A 16,758-nucleotide genomic window follows, 5' to 3' on the forward strand; every position below is an offset into this window, starting at 1 on the left:
TGGTTCTTTTACTCCCATTGTCTCCCTCCATCATCAATTCTTGAAGATTGATTTTCTTCTGACTTTATTTTATTCTTATAATTATGTATTTGAATAATATCATAATTTTCATTATTAGCTTCTATGGAAATCTGTTAATTTTCTAAATCCTTTTCTAAATCTATCTGATCAACTGAAATAACTTGGTTTGTATATTTCAAGAAAACGGTATCCCTACTTTCTATCAATCTTCTTTCAGAATGATAAAATTTGTAGTCACTTCTGTTTTCTACATACCCAACAAAACTGCATTTCCAAGTTTTACTTTTTAATTTATCCTTTAGTTGGCTTGGGATAAGCACTTGTGCCTTACAACCATACACTTTGAGTTTACTTAAGTATAATTTATGTCCCGTCTATATCTCATAAGGTGTAAGATGTTTTACTTTGGTTTCAACTCTATTTAATATATATGTCGCAGTAGATAATGCTTCACCCCAAAATGTGTTTGTAACATATGCCATCATCGATCTTGTCATATCCAATAGAGTTTTTTTTTTTTCTTTTTGCAATTCCATTTTGTTGAGATTTATATAGCATAGTATAAATGTATCGTATACCATTCAATTTGCAGAAATCATTCAAAACTTCAAATTCACCTCCTTTATCTCTATTCAAACATTTATTGGGCCTACCTAATTGGATTTCTACTTCTATTTTATATTCTTTAAATTTTTCTATTGCCTCAGATTTATCTTTGATTAAATAGATATACCCATATCTTGAATAGTCATAAGTGAAGGTTATAAAAATATTCCATTCCTCTATGGGTGTTATCTCTAAAATCTCCACAAATATAAGAATATACAATTTCAAGTAAATGTATAGATTTTCAACATTTTGAGAAAGATTTACTATTCATTTTTCCTTTGATATATGGTTCACATATATCAAAATTATTTGTGTTTATTTGTAGTATTAATCAACTTTTACACATTCTGATCATCTTATTTTTATTTATATAGTATAATCTTAAATGCCATAAATATGTACAATCAGTAGACACATTCAAATAATCAGAAATAGATATTTTATTGATATCAATATTCAGTACATACATATCGTGATCTTTCACGCCTTTCACTAATACATTATTCGATCTTACTTATTACAATGATTTTAGACTTAAACTCAACTGTGTAGGCTTTTTTTTTTAAATTATTATCTAATATAGACATTGATATTAGATTCATACGAATACTAGGTACATATAATACATCACTTAGTAAAATAACGAAACTATTTATTTTAAATTTACATGTACCTTATCCCAAGACATTGCAGTATATGTTGTTGCCCATGTACACTCTGTGCTCTCCTGTTTGTCTATCTTCAAATTTGACAAACATATTTTTGTTCCTGCATATATGTCTTGTTGCTGCAGAGTCAACTCATTATGAATCTGATGCTGGTTCCACGAGCATTATTTTTAAGACTGTTATCATAATTTTCTTACTTTCTTGTGTTTTTCCTTTATTAGGATATTGTGATTTGTAATGCCCATTCTTCCCACACTTAAAATAGTTTCCACTAAATGGTTTACTTTTTTTTCAATCATTGTTTTTTTCTTAAATTATTTTGACTTAATCTTGTTCTATGTATAATGTTTGTCCTGAGCCATTAACAAATTTGATGATTCACCATCTCTATTCCTCATCTTCATCATTTCTCCTTTAAGTACTAAAAGTATTATAAATGATGTCATTGTTATTTCATTTCCACTATGTATTAATGAAGTAACAATATGATCCCAAGATAAATGATGACTATTACGTACAGTCGTAACTTGCATTTTATTAGTGAGAGGATGACCGACATCATATAGTTCTTTCACAATCAACTCAATTTGAAGTATATGATTGCCAATGTCATCATTCTCTTTCATGTAATTTCGGTTATACTTATCTAATAATAATTGTATATAAATATCCAAGCTTAAACCATACATTACTTTAACTGCATCCATAATTTCTTTAGCAGTTACATAGTCTTCAAATAGAGGAATAATGTGATCATTCATATAATACAAGATTAAAGCTTTTGCCTAAGCATTGTGTTCTTCCCATTTATCTTCACTTGTCACGTCACTTCTGCTCCAATTTTCTACATTATCCAATGGCTTTGGTATTGTCAATTTATATAAGGTTTTTTTATGGGTTAGAAGAAAAGTTATATGCCCTTTCCAAGTTCGAAAATTTCTTTCATTCAATTTTTTTATCCTCGAGAGATTAATACTTTTCTTTGATAGTATAAATATTAAACCTTAAAAATTAAGAACAAAGAAAATGTAAAAATAATAAAAATATTCTATTGTAAATAAACTTAATACAATAGTTCAACTGTGAATAAATTAATATTATTACAAACTTAATAATAATAATACTTAGATTTAATTCAAGGAGGCACCTTGAAGTTCTCCTATTTATGTAAGGAGAATAATGAAAGTGACGTCCCGATCGAGAATTTTCACGACCTTTCCTCGATGTTTAACCTCTTTTAAAGAATTTTCGATGATAATTTTAACCAACAAATGCTTTTTTATGATTTGGCTCAAAATTTAGAACACAACGGCTTTTGAATGGACTAAATTGGGCTTGAAATGATCTCGAATGCTTGAACAAACAAATCTGTCATGAACCGATTTAGAAAATCGAGTAAATCGATTCAGTCTGTTCAAACCGGGTCTAGCAAAACACCAGTGGTTAGTGGCTGACTCCAATCTCGGCTCAATCAATGGCTCTAGTCTCAACTTAGCCCAGATATCAGCTTGAAGAACAGTTTAAGGATCGGCTTGACTCACGACTCGACTTGAGGATTTGTGATTCAGGTGTGGCTAAAACGAGGCTATCGTTTGGCTTCTTGGGCTAAATGACTATGTCGGTTAGTCCACTCTGATTTTAAATTTGATGATCGTTGGATAAAATGACACCATTTCGTCCAAGGTCATCTCTTTCCTTGTGTTGGGCCTTGTCTGAGTCTGAAAATTCAGTATTTTCACTTTCGTCCAGTGATATGGTCATCGGCGTTGAAGATTCCGATGTGCTTAAGAGGTCTATGAAGTTCGGCAGCGGTGATGAACTTCGGCCACCTCCCAAAACAGTGACATTGGGTGATGAAAAATTGAGAAAAACACTATTTATTTATCTAAAAATATTCCAATAATTTTCTTCAAAATAATAACAATTTTAAAGATTCCCAATATACTCCAATCCTCCTACCGTGATTTGATAAAGTTTCTCCATTAGATTCTCAAGCTTTCGAATATTATTGTAATATGTAAGTGTGGTTGCCAAACCGAGTACTTGTCTATTAATCGTCCTCTCAATACGCAAAAAAATTTCTTCTTACATGACCAAGTTCTGATACTACTATAGAAAAATGGAGAAACAAAATGGATGAAAATGAACGTAAAATTGACAAAATGATGACACTTCTGTGAGGGTATTTATCCCACAAATTGGTGATAGATAAAAAGAATTAATTGAATAAAATTGTACACCAATGACCCATATTTATAGGACATCATGCACCGGTTGTCAAATGGCACAACCATTGGTAACTCAATGGTTTTGGCAAATGACACACACTCTTAAGAAGTGACACATACCATTGATAACTCAATATTTGGTAAATCAAAAGGTTTGTCTTTTAACGCTTCACTAGTCACACAACCTTTTGACTAAATCAAAAAGTTGAGCCTCTTGACACTTCCTTCAAACATTATCCCTTATAGGAACCATCACCATGGAGATGGTGTCATTCCAAAAAGTACATTGTTTGGTGATCACATTCCTTAAAATAACATAAACATCTTCACGAGTTTCATTGTTCACTTTTAGCTTGATTAGCCCGTTGGTCGGCAGGCATCTGTTGGTCCAAGTGTAGGTCGGATTGAGAAAGAGACAGAGATCACAATGATGTGCTCTGTCATGAAATAGGTGCTTGGCAAAGGAGGGACGAGTTCCTCCAATGGGGTTGGCTCTTTTTAATTGCCACTTCATGTGAATGTAAAAAACGTATTAATAAATCTTATGAAGCCACCTATGGATGATTGTGGTGGAGTGTGAAGTTCGCGATCCTTCTCGCAAATGATGCTGTATTGCGAGAGCACCTCATACGTTCTCGGGCACATGGTCGGATTTTATTAAGTCAGTTTATAGCACTTGCTCAGATTCCCACCACAGCATGGGGAATGCACTTTGAGCTTTAGCTCATACTCATAGTAGCAGCTTATCAGGAACGTGTTCTAAGCACTTGATTGAACTTGTATCACTTTGCATGTTGTTTGCTTTTGCTAGTTTGCCTAATATTTTGTTCACCTATCTCGTTGCCCGCCTGCTGCAATGCCCGCCTATTTGTGGCTCACCCAATGCTTTACTCGTCTTTGTCCTTGCTCGTCTAGCATTGTGCTAGCCTACCCTTTGCTCGTCCTTGGCTTTGCTTGCCTTCATGCTCAACCGGTACAACCTTCCCTCATGTAAGTGTTCTAAAGTGGATGAGATGGCTAAGTCTTTTACCAAACAGTATATCCCTACTTATGTTAGACACGGTTCTTACAATCTTTATTCGTGATGGAGGATCTTAACAACATGTTATTCAATAGGTTTTTATTTATACTTTCTAAGCAACATGTTATTCAACATGTTGTTTGACAAACTCCAAATTTTGAGTCGAAGATTTAGAATTCTTATGAAATAATGATATTAAACAAGAAAACCAATGTGACTATTTCTACCTTTGTTTGTATTGTTTACAACCACTCACTTGTTCTTTCTAAGGTCTCGTTTGGATAGTGAGATAAGATAAAATGGTCTTGAATATTAGTAAAATGGTTTGTAAATAATAGTGAAATGATTTGAGTTAATATGTTTTATGGGATTTTGAAAACAAGAAAGAAAAAGTTGAATAAAAATATTATAAATATAAAATATTCTTATAATATAATTTTTTTAATATTATTTTTATTTTGAGATTTGAAAAAGTTGAATTATTTTTTGTATTTTATTTAGAAATTTGGAAAAATTATAATGATTAGGCAAAAATTAAATAAAAAGGTTAAAAATTTTAAATTGAAAAGTGTTTATATTTATAGTGTTTATATATTAAAACAAGACATGAGATCGGTTCGGTTTGGCCATTGAGATTTTTCATCTCAAATATAAAATTTTCATTTCATCATTACAATTTTTTCAAATCTTCATATAAAATATAATAAACAATTCAATTTTTTCTTAACTTTTTCAAATCTCAAAATAATAATAATATTAAAATATAATATTTTAATATTTAATCTTAAAACTCAATATTCTCATATAAGAAACCTCAATGGCCAAACAAAACCTTATGAATTGAAAGAATTTTACTATCCAACCATGCATATTAGAAACAGATAGCATTATTATTATTTTTTTGACAAAATTATTATTATTATTATTATTTAGATAGAAGCCCAATTCCTAGCTGCAAATGCTAACTCAAGAAAGCCCATCCATTGTTTGTATAACTGGGCTTGTGGAGGTCCGTTGGTCCAATTTCGTATCCACAATTATTAAAAATGATTATTTTATTAATTATTATTAAATCGTGAGATATCTTCGGACTGGACATAAAATTTGCATCAGAGCAAAGGAGGTCACAAAATCCGCTCGTCGTCACCACACTTGCGCGCACGTCCTCGGCGCACGGTCTCGCGGAGAAGACCATAGCGATAAGAGATAGAAAGCAAGAATTCCCACAAAGATAGATAGATAGATATAGATATAGACTCTCAGATTACAAAAAATGGCGTTGAACCAAACGCTACTATCCCCAGTACCACCATTATCATATTCATCCACGACCACTAGAACGGCGGCTACGAGGAACTTCGTTTGCTTAATACCCAAAACCCAATTCCCCAACCTCAGTGTACCCTCTCTGCTCCCATCTTCATCCGCCAATCGGTGCTTGCGCTTGAGATGTTCAGTGGATTACCACGACCAGCAGCAGTACAATTACAGCGCTCAGATGGCGTTCCCGAGGCCTGCGGAGATCCCGTGGAGTAAGGAACACAGTAACACGGTGCACCTCATAGGCATCGTCGGAACCCAAGTCGAGATCAAGCACTTACCCTCAGGCAAAGCCCTTGCCTGGACCCGCCTGGCCGTCAAGAAGTCCTCCTCCCTCACCTCCTGGTAAAACCTTATCATCCATCCTCCTCTCTTTATGGACAGGATTAAATTGTTTTGTCGCCATTTTTTATTGTATATGGTTTGCTGGGTTTAAAATTTGGCACTGTAAATTGATTTTTTGGTTGCATAATGCAGTTTGGTTCTTAAGTGGTGGAAATTAGTTGAATGTCGAGTGCTCAAAATGGGTGTCGCCTGGGGACTTTTCTTTTGTGTATTATATGTTTTATGGGTGCGATTTATATATGAACCATACGTTGCTTGGTATTTTTTGGTTTTTGGGAATTCCACTTTAGGGGTTTCGTGTGGCAATTTTCAAACTTTAATATGAAACCAGGAAATGAGTCGATTACTTATCTAGAATGCATGCTGACCATCAACTCAAGGTCACTCTGTTAGACATGATTGGCTTGGGTGCGTGTGCGTGTTTTGCTTACTACAATTTTTTGTTAGTTGATGCCTTGTTGATCTCGTTAAGACTTGAGATGTAACAAACTAACTCATCTATGTATGAATACCGTCAGTGGCTCAGTGCTAATTGGAGTTCAAATCATATAGCTTTCTTGAGAATGACAATGCTGTAATTCAGGATAAACTTGACGTTTTGGGATGAGCTAGCGCATATTGCTTTTCAGCATGTGGAGAAAGGCCAGCAAATATACATATCGGGTCGCCTGGTGTCAGATACAGTTGAAAGCGAGGATGGAAGACAGCAGACATACTACAAGGTTTTTTCAATTTATTTTATATTCATAACCAAAGGTCGTTCCCCATTCACATTCAGTTTGCCCGTAGTCAATTATTATAGTTTTAGCTTTTTTGCAGGTAGTTGTTCAGCAACTGAATTTTGTTGAAAGGAGCCTCTCATCTTTCCCTTTGAATGATCGTGAATCTAATTCTGTGATGGCAGGCAAGAAATATTCTTAATTTGAGAAGAGTTTTGTTTGTGTTTGAATGTTCCTATTACATGATTCCTCTATTTTTGCAGGGAAAAAGCTTGGAAATAATGCTGCAAGCAATGTTGGTTCTGTTGAAGAATTATGGCAAGCCTTCTTTGCTAATCCAGTGGATTGGTGGGATAATAGGAAGAACAAGGTACTAAATTTAAATTTTCTCCATTAGGAGATTGGATCTTTTATCCATGTTCATGTGCTTATAGCCTAGGATGTAATGAGGAGAAGAATATATGCTTTGATGTAATCTGCACAAAATTTACATGGCCAAATGAAAATTACAACAGGTGTTTTTATGATGAGAAAATACAATGGGTGAATATTATAAGATAGAAAGCATAATGGATTAATCAATAGCATAAACAATAGGTTGTTTTTCTTGGCTTGAAAAGTGTGGATATATATTTTTTCGGCTATGTACTGGCTTGATAATTGTTCAGCAATTATGAAACTTGATTCAAATGTTATGTTAAATGTAATTCTTTGAACCATATTATAATGACATTGTTCGTTCTACTAAATAACAATATTGGAAAATTCCTGGACGTATTCTATGTGGACCTGAAATTTTAGCATCATCGAACTAATTTCTTGTTCATGTTTGCTTCCAAAGCATATTATTGAAATTTTCTTTTGTTGACAGAAAAACCCAAAATATCCAGATTTTAAGCACAAAGATACTGGAGAAGCTTTGTGGGTCGAAGGCAGGTACAATCCACCATGGGTGAAGTCCCAACTAGCAATACTGGATACACGAATGGGGTCTCTTTATGATCAGGATACCAGGATGGATGCAAATTTAATGGCTGCTGATAAATTTTTGCCTTTCTAAGTGCTTGTGATGCTGGTATTGGGCCAATGGTGTAATTTCTCTATTTATTTTTCTCATTTTGCCTAATATTCTGGAAGATCTCCAAAGAATATGTTGATTATTTGTGGCCTACAATATTCATCTTACATTATGTGCAGATTATTTGTAGCTCTGTATTTGTCTTCAAACCCTTCTTGTGTATGTGAGGAAATTTTGTCTTGAGATCTAAACATCTCTTATAAAGATTATGGTTTATTAATTACTCTAGAATGCCCTATGATATGGTTCTGGCCATTGGACTTTAGGCCCTAATCCACCCAATTTAAACTTGTTTCTACCTTCCACTTCAATATCTAAATGCTGTTGCTTGTACTATTGATGAATTTTTCATGCCTAGCTTCAGTGGACCAAATATTTACTAGAAGTCATGATGTATCCACGGCCTTGTATATATCCTGCATCTGGAGACATTTTTTTATCTTTAGAACAAGAAACTTTATGAACTTTAAAATCTGCTCTGATGGGTTTGGGATACTTGAACTGAAGTCTTATCACGTGGTGTTTTAATTGCTCAAAATGCCTGAGACCTAACTGGACTATTGCATGTCATGCAGGCCTTCTGGAAAATAAGCATCGGAAAAACTAAAATTTGGGTCACTCACATGTTTTTGCATTTAGTTAATGCATGAATCAGGATACCATATGTTCTCCCGTGCCTTTTCTTTCTCCTTTTTCCATTTTAATATAATTTCAACCAAGAAACTTCGATTGAGTATTGTCACTGTAACTGTTTGAAAAGCAAGCATTAAGAGTCTGCATGTTTAGTTAAGTTGATTACAGTTGAAAAAATGGATTGGCTGACCAAATATGTATACGCATTGTAATATTTATGTGAGCTTAGAAGAGTCCTGACCATCTCCACATGGGCAGCATTACTAGTTTCCCAGAGACAAGGAGATTTTCTTTTTCTTTTATTATTATACACCACTGCTATGGTGGCCAGCCACATCAGTTTGCATAAAAAGTATATGTATTTTAAATTATTCTATAATTGACATGTTCTTACAGTATGGACCTGCAAGCTGATTTATACATGGGCAATTTCTATGTTCATGCAATTTTCCACCTGTATCAAAGTTGTTGGAGCAGTTGCATAGTTGTTGATTGGTTTATTATTACATGCAACCATGTCACTTCAGCTAGAATGTCATTATATTCATCCTTTGTCAATATTAATGGAGCCCACCCTGCTGTCTAATTACCCTGACAAGCAGACACTAGTTCATGCGCATGGTTCAAATACAGCCAGAAATGTGCCCTCCTCTTGTTTTGACATAAAACAAAGCAATTTTTCTTCTTCTTCTTCTTTTTTTTTTTTTTTTTTTTTTTTTTTGTGTAAAACGTTTGTAAGAACTGTTTGAAGTTTGATTTTTTGGGCAAGAAACTAATAAGACAGAAAAACTAGATCCCTCATATGCCACGTAGAATTTCTTTTGCTAGACATGCTTATTAATTTAGCAGGATGATCCTGTTGAAACATCTTAACAATGGAGCTATGAATAAGTCAACAATAAAAGGAGAACACCTTGCAGAACTGCCACTGTAAGTGAGGCTGACAATGGGGCCACTGGGCAAGAACTGAAGGAATGTATCGGCCAACATCTGGCCTAGTCGAACTTGGGATGGCGTGGTTAGGTGCAGACCGTCCGGCTCAAGAGTCAGGCCCTTGGCGTCAACTGTTCGCAGGTTCAAGAGGTCAATCCCCATCTGCGCTTCTCTAACAATCTTTATGAAAGGTCCAGATCCCGACGCCAGACCCATCTACCGAAAAGATTCCAACGTTATTTGACAGTTGTGTGTGTATATATATATTATGAGTAATATTTTATTATATAAAGAAATAGAAATATAAAAAGATGGGGTTAGAAGACTTGGTAAATGGATACATTGAGCCTTTAATACCATTTTGCTAAATTCAATCAAACAGTTTTAATTATTATAAAAGTATTAACTTAAACAGAAATATTTTAGTCGCAACAAAATCCTATAAAGATAAGTTAACAAACTGGCATAATTGATATGATACGTTAAATTGTAAAACTATTTTTGTTAAAAAGTAGATCTAATACATAATATGAAATCATATCAATTTATAAATTTATTTTTATAAAAAAATTTTCTAGTCTACACAATCTAAATCTCAATTTGATTCTAATTACTTAAAAAACATAGTATAAAAATAGGTTGGAGAAGTAGTATGAAAATAGGGTAACGATATTCTTATATCTCATTTACTACTATAATTTTTATAAAAGAATTTAATTTTTATAAAATTAAAATTATTTTTAATTAAATTACACGATTACGTTAGTTAATTGGATTTATTTTCTTTCAAATTATACCATAAGGTCATATTTTGAGATTTTTAATCTAAATTTAAAGTGTAAAAGAAAAAATACATCTGAATAAAAAAAAAATATAAGGATATTATTATTCATAAAAATATATTAAAAATGGGGGCCCATCAAAAATAAATCACAGTTGTTTAATTGACTACTTGTTGGGTTGTGGCCCAGAAGTTATCAAAACTTTTTTTTTTTTTTTCTTTTTTCTTTTTTAAAGGGAAGTTGTCAAAACTTGTAATCACTAGATAGATTGCTGCAGAATATGAAGTGGGACTATTCTGCACTATCAATTATTACTCCCAAAAGTGGACTATTTAAAAAGAAAAAAATTAATGTCACATGTCTTGGCCCTAAGGCTTTCAATAACAAAAAATTTAATTATAAATATAATTATGTATTAATATATATATTAATTTAATGTAAATAGTTAAAAAGTAAATTTTATTAAAAATAATATTAATTTAAATTTTAAATATGAAAGAATCAATATTAATATACAAATTAGTATGCGATACGTGACAAAAGTTTTAATACAATAACATAATCCCCCACTGCTGGGAAATAAATAAAATTTTAGTCCATCAGCAACCAACCCATTTGCAGATCAAACTAACATAACATCAAAGTTTGACCCAAGTTTGGGAGCAAGATTGGCAATTGAAGAAAGCGAAAACTAGAAATTTGACAAACAAAAACATTCATTGACGAGCTTGAGGAGAAAATCATTCGTGCATTACCTGGATTATTGGGAGCATGGGAGACTGCAAATCATCTCGGAGGTCCATGAAAAACCTCTCCAACTTTCCCTTATATGACTCTGCATCTTCTTTACTAACTGTGTCGCTCTCGCCTTGATACCAAAGAAGCGCTTGAATCGTACTGCCACCGCCATCTTGCAACGAAGCCCGTGCCCTCTGCACCAACTGGTTGTAAAGGAATGTTCCTCTGCCCCACTCACTTATCTTGGTCCCTCCGATTGCGCAGGGGACCAGACCAATGGCACCAAAGGTCGGGTCTTTGGCCAACACCGCGTTAGCAAAAGCCATTCCGGGTCCAACCCCGTTGGTCTTGTTGACATCAATGTCCGCGTGTAGAGGCTCGTGGGCTAAAACCCATGTGAGGTTTGCGCTGAGCCGGAGAACGGAAGGGTTGGGTTGGCACTGGGGAGGGATTATGCCGTCCCAGGTGGCGACGCCCGTGATTGTATCGTTAACCACGCCTCCACGTCCGGCCATGTTGCTCTGTCCGGCTAAGATGAATATGTTTTTGGGTGCCGGGAGTTGTTGGGGCCTCACCGACCAAGCTTGAGCCACAAGGACTGAAAAGAACAACAAGGTTACCATAGCCCTTTGCGGCGCTGTGCGGCAAAGATGAAAGGTCATTGACCACGTTGAAAGCAAGACATTTATACTTGCCTCTCTTCTCATTGTAACAGTTGAATCCCAGCCATTTTATTTAGGAAAAAAAAAATAAAAGGCAAGGTAATCCTGCCCTTTTTTTGTCTAAATACAGACTGTCATATTCGTTTAGTTTTCAATCTTTGGACCAGTAAAGAACATCCACGTCAGCGTACGAGGAATAATGGACATCACTGGCCAGCACATAATACGATGGATCATATATGATTTTGATCAAATGATCTCATTGGGACGTCAATTGTTGAGTTTTATTTAAAAAAAAGTACAAGTAACCATAGTAGGAGTACTTGTAACTTACAAAGGAGGTATGTGTTGCCGTCTATGTACGCATCCTTTTGAGAGATTAGGTCTCTATCATCTGCAACTTTGGTTACCTTTTGCAGAGGTTCATGAAGTAATTATTATAATCTTCAAGCCCGCCCTTCCAAATACCAATGCATTAATGGAATTGACCAATTTTTGGATCCTGTTTTGGCATCTTAATCAAAGAAAGATCAACTTTTACAATTAGGCTTTGCTTTCCAAAAGGGTATTGACCCAAACATGCATTTTTTTTTCCCGTTACAATCTTGGTTCTTTTGCATCTATTGCATAAAGGATTAGTTCAGGCCTTTAAAAAAAAAAAAAAAAAAATCTGTAAACCCTGATCGGTAGTTTTTCTATGCATATTTGGAACTGGCATCGGCCTATAATTGCTTGTCATGGTGATGATGGTTCATATGCGACTTTTTTCATTGGCGGGGAAGCATTTTCTGCCTCAAGTAATTGTGTAATCTAGAAGCTGATCATTTTCAGCAGTCGCTGGAAGTTTCACTTCCTCGTCAGAATGGATTAAATGTTGAAAAATACTTATTTTCTGCTGCATTAATATTATACTCATGTTCAGGTCTAAACCAGCATTAGATTATGTCAATGGACTTAATGCGCACGCTGGAAAAACCTCGTTCCAAATTATTATTATTATTTTTTTCTAGAGGCAACATCTTTCTCTTTCTGGAATCGTGGTGTAAATTAATTTTAATCGAACTGTACCCACATTTAGTGAAGATTTGATAAGCCGAAGTTCTCTGCAAGAACAATTAACTCATCATTTAGTTCTCAGAAAGATGCAGTTTCGTTTGAAATTATTATTATTATAATTGTGTCGAGGTTACTTGAATTCTAATGTAAAAGAAGCAGTCAATAACATGTTGATCATTTCTTTCAATGTCCACTCGCACACGCAAAATTTAAAGAAAATTGTTGTATTTTTTGCCTTCTGTAATCCTACTAAAACCTGAGCAGATCTTGGGACAAAACGAAACATTTTATCCTCTGTACATTTGGGTCTTAATTGCTGTATTTTGTCTTCCTTTTTCTTGTCTTTTGTCTTTTTTTCATTTTTCCTAGCTTTGATGCTAGCAAGTATCCGTTTACAAGAACTAACAATATTAATGGGCTAAAAACCCAGAGGCTGAAATCAACATCGAGTATTTAAAAAAAAAAAAAAAAAAGAACAAAGAAAATTATAGAATCTGACAAATATGTGTCTTTTTGCAGAACCCATGCTTAAAGATTCCATGTCAAAGGTGCAGCCACGACTTTGTTTTCTGTGTAGTTGTTCTTTTGCAGGTTTTCACAGACAACCCAAGCCTCTAGCTTCTGATCCTTTCATGATTCTGAGCCTCTTACAGGAGGAAACGAACATACTGCAGAATGAAATAAAGGCTTAATCAGTTTGGAGAAGGATATATATATATATATATAGATCACACGTACGTACGTATCATGAAGAGACTATTAGGGAAATTAACACAGATCAAAGTCATCTCACAAAGGAATATCCTCAGCCGAAATCCATGTGAATATTCTGTAATTAGTATGGAGAAAATCATGCTTATACGTTTCTGTATTTAATATTGTGTAACTGCTGTATATTCTAAGTCATAAAGGCTGTATATATATTTCCTAAGATAGGATTTTAGACTTGTATAAAGACTCCGTAAAGAATCAATTCAGATTGTGAAAAAACAGTTTCCATTGAAAGCACCCTTGCAGTGCTCTGTTTCTTATAGAGACCAAGGTGATCTAGCTAGGGAGAGAACTTACTCCCATGGAACATCTCCAACCAGCATCCAGTCACCATCTTTGTCTTCATAAGTCGGGGCAAAGTCAGATCCATTGTACCCTTCCCTTTCTGAATATTCACCTGACAAAAAATGTAGCAATTACTGATGATCAGAATTAATCGTTTATATTAGAAAGTACTACTGCAAATATAAGCACCATTACCATCATAATCATCATCAGGAATGTATAGATTCTTACCTACGGCGAACTTGAACATGTTTTCCAAAGCCTTGAGGAGATCTGGGTAGCTCTTGTAAAACTTGAGATCAACCTTCCTTAGATATGGAGCTCCATCCATGCTTACTTTCACGTACATCCCCGCACCATCATCCTGATCAGTACTCTTCTTTTGTTGGAAACTGTTTCTCCTGTAAGAACGAATTGGTGGCCACCCCACTACTTGTGCCCTGCCATGCATCATGCATGCATACTAATTAGCCAACATACATACATACATACGTATATATATATAATTATATATATATATATATATCCAAAGGGAGACATGATTAAGAATTAAGGATATAAATCAATACTGATCGAGCATTTTTTGCTAACGGATCACTTACTTGGCTGGAGGCTCACAATCTGGGTCACCATTGCTAGCAATATCAGACTCGTTGGAAATTCTCTTAAACCTTGGCTCCTCGCTCATTCCTTGTGGTGCAGCTCTCTTGTTATTCCTCATCACATGATTAGCAGTAGCAGGTGATTGTTTCTCATGCCCATCACTCCCGGGCAATCCTAATCTCAGCTCAGTTGCCTCGAGAATTAGATCATCAGTACCCCCATAATTCAGTGACCTTTCCATTTTTGCTGCACAACTAATTCAACAAATTAATAAAACCCAAAATACTTCAACACCTCGAGACTTTTCTCAAAGAAAGAATGAGTGAAATGTTGATCAGATTCGGGGAAAGCACAAAGAAATTTATAAGGTCAATGGTGAGGGACAATATTTAGGTGACTTTATTCTCTTGAGGGGCACCGTGGACTGTGGTGCTCAATGTGAGGGGGACATAGGAGGGACAAGCACAGCCAACGCTATTGATGACCGTGGACCAAGAATTGACGGTTGAGATTGGCGGGCGGGTTCTAGGACGGTTTGATGAGGAGTCCTGAATCACGAGGGTGGAAATCAAAAGACAACCACATGTGAAAGGAGGGTCCCACGTGGATCTCTTTGATTGGCAAAAGATATCGCTATGTGCCATGTGGTTTGAGATGAATGGTTGGACCTGCATGACATTTCGGATTTCATGTGGCATGGTCAGCTCATCATCCTTCATTAGCATTATTGCCATCATCATCACCATAATATCCCTTTTAGCCTAAAATTTTCTGAAGAATTAAGTGTATTTTATTTTAACATATTTTTTTGTTCCATAGGAGATTATGCTCTGCCTTTGGTTGATCATGACTTACCTTACCAACCATTACGAGTAATGTTTTGAATACCGTATTAAATGTCGTACTAATCAAGATATTGGAATGAAATATTTTGATATCAATATTGTTTCGTATACCATTTCAGGATAGTCGATATATGAATAAATTATATATATAAATATATATTAATTATATTATAAAATAATAATCTATATATGAATAAATTATAAATAAATTCATATATATATATATAAATTATAAATAGATTTGTTTGAATTTGAGGTCAAAAAATAAACTTATAGTTTGAAAAAATAAAAGAAAAAAGTAAAGGATGAAATATAGGCCGGTACGTAGCTCGGTATAAGTCGAAATATCGACCGATATGGCGGTACTGTCGGTATTTAGACCTGTATGAAACAAGTACAATTTTTATACCGAACCAGTGGCCGGTTAGGTATATACCAGTCTTACCAGTATGTACGGTATGAAATTAAAAACACTGATTACAAGTCTTTTGCATGCATGGTAGTTGACCATAATAAACATACTTAAATAAGATATTATATATATAATATGCAAGATGGCAATTTTAATTAAAAGAAAACTAAAGATAAAGAATCATATTGAAGGTTCTAATTAATAGTTTTCACTGTTAAAGAATTTAGAAAAAAAAAAAATGCTTGAAATGAACAATAGTGTTTATAAATGAGTCGTAATTTCAACAGCATTAATAATGGATTTTCCACAACAATTAAACTTAATTAATCGACGAAGGGAAATGGAATAAATCATTTCTCAAACCTGAAATCATACATATATGGAGACTATATGAGGAAGGGATCTTTAGGGGTTGATTTTTTTTTTTTTTTTAATCTTTGTATCAGCGAAACTTGCATAGATTTTTCTTTCTCCTTTCTCTTTTCTTTACAATTAGATATTATAACTATGCATCACACACACACACACATATATGGTGTATGTGTGTATTGTATATGTTCTTCATTTGCTAAAGGATGATGTGTATTCATAAACACATTTTTGTTTCCCTTTCTAGTTTCCTTCTTGGGAGTTGGTTGGGGCGCATGCGCATTCATGATTGCTTGAATGCATCAAAAGCTGATCCATATAGATATAACCAACACTTTCATTGCAAAATATGTCTTGAGGCCGTTTGCATTTGAGTCCATGGGCCTAGCAATTAAAGAGTGAAATGAACTGGTTAACAAGATTGTGGTCTAGGAATTGAGTATACTTATTGCCAACAAACCATAACGAGACTTGGTACAAACTTTTGGGGTATCTCAATTTGATTGTCACTTCAGAGAGTTTCATCCACAAACCCTGGTTTGGCTCTCACATCAACTAATAATGAATGAGCTTCAGGTTGGGCATGAATTAATCTTTATGCAATGGCTGTGCACCTCTGTTAATTGACATGCACCGATTATGATCACTCGATTTGCGTAC

At 34.4% G+C, this 16,758-nt stretch overlaps 3 protein-coding genes across 3 annotated transcripts; 1 reads left to right on the top strand and 2 right to left on the bottom strand.

Moving 5' to 3' along the window:
• The first annotated feature begins 5,631 nt into the window (after positions 1-5,631).
• Positions 5,632-8,232, top strand: LOC122308490 (protein OSB1, mitochondrial-like). Its single transcript, XM_043121845.1, has 5 exons — positions 5,632-6,212; positions 6,796-6,934; positions 7,032-7,116; positions 7,195-7,301; positions 7,803-8,232. Exons 1-5 carry the CDS (start codon positions 5,821-5,823, stop codon positions 7,989-7,991), a joined length of 912 nt encoding a protein of 303 aa, XP_042977779.1. The 5' UTR covers positions 5,632-5,820; the 3' UTR covers positions 7,992-8,232.
• Positions 8,233-9,445: 1,213 nt separating this feature from the next.
• On the bottom strand, positions 9,446-11,823 carry LOC122308489 (probable carbohydrate esterase At4g34215). The gene is made up of 2 exons (XM_043121844.1): positions 11,113-11,823; positions 9,446-9,791 (listed from the first exon to the last, which is right to left on the bottom strand). The coding sequence occupies exons 1-2, from the start codon at positions 11,800-11,802 to the stop codon at positions 9,480-9,482; spliced, it is 1,002 nt and encodes a 333-aa protein (XP_042977778.1). The 5' UTR covers positions 11,803-11,823; the 3' UTR covers positions 9,446-9,479.
• Positions 11,824-12,990: 1,167 nt separating this feature from the next.
• On the bottom strand, positions 12,991-14,821 carry LOC122306988 (auxin-induced protein 22D-like). Its single transcript, XM_043119577.1, has 4 exons — positions 14,472-14,821; positions 14,101-14,309; positions 13,882-13,981; positions 12,991-13,481 (listed from the first exon to the last, which is right to left on the bottom strand). Exons 1-4 carry the CDS (start codon positions 14,711-14,713, stop codon positions 13,409-13,411), a joined length of 624 nt encoding a protein of 207 aa, XP_042975511.1. The 5' UTR covers positions 14,714-14,821; the 3' UTR covers positions 12,991-13,408.
• Positions 14,822-16,758: the final 1,937 nt, after the last annotated feature.

Source organism: Carya illinoinensis, chromosome 4 (assembly GCF_018687715.1).
Source record: "Carya illinoinensis cultivar Pawnee chromosome 4, C.illinoinensisPawnee_v1, whole genome shotgun sequence".
In the NCBI taxonomy this organism is placed as follows: Eukaryota; Viridiplantae; Streptophyta; class Magnoliopsida; order Fagales; family Juglandaceae; genus Carya; species Carya illinoinensis.

Bases quoted from the DNA above. Each gene is read 5' to 3' on its own strand.
- LOC122308490 (XM_043121845.1), top strand. From the start codon at position 5,821: ATGGCGTTGAACCAAACGCTACTATCCCCAGTACCACCATTATCATAT. The intron at 6,213-6,795 runs GTAAAACCTTAT...GCTGTAATTCAG, and splicing joins TCCTCCTCCCTCACCTCCTG to GATAAACTTGACGTTTTGGG. The intron at 7,302-7,802 runs GTACTAAATTTA...TTTTGTTGACAG, and splicing joins GGGATAATAGGAAGAACAAG to AAAAACCCAAAATATCCAGA.
- LOC122308489 (XM_043121844.1), bottom strand. From the start codon at position 11,802: ATGAGAAGAGAGGCAAGTATAAATGTCTTGCTTTCAACGTGGTCAATG. The intron at 9,792-11,112 runs GTAATGCACGAA...TCTTTTCGGTAG, and splicing joins CCATGCTCCCAATAATCCAG to ATGGGTCTGGCGTCGGGATC.
- LOC122306988 (XM_043119577.1), bottom strand. From the start codon at position 14,713: ATGGAAAGGTCACTGAATTATGGGGGTACTGATGATCTAATTCTCGAG. The intron at 13,982-14,100 runs GTAAGAATCTAT...ATTTTTTGTCAG, and splicing joins CATGTTCAAGTTCGCCGTAG to GTGAATATTCAGAAAGGGAA. The intron at 13,482-13,881 runs GTAAGTTCTCTC...TTCATTCTGCAG, and splicing joins GTTGGAGATGTTCCATGGGA to TATGTTCGTTTCCTCCTGTA.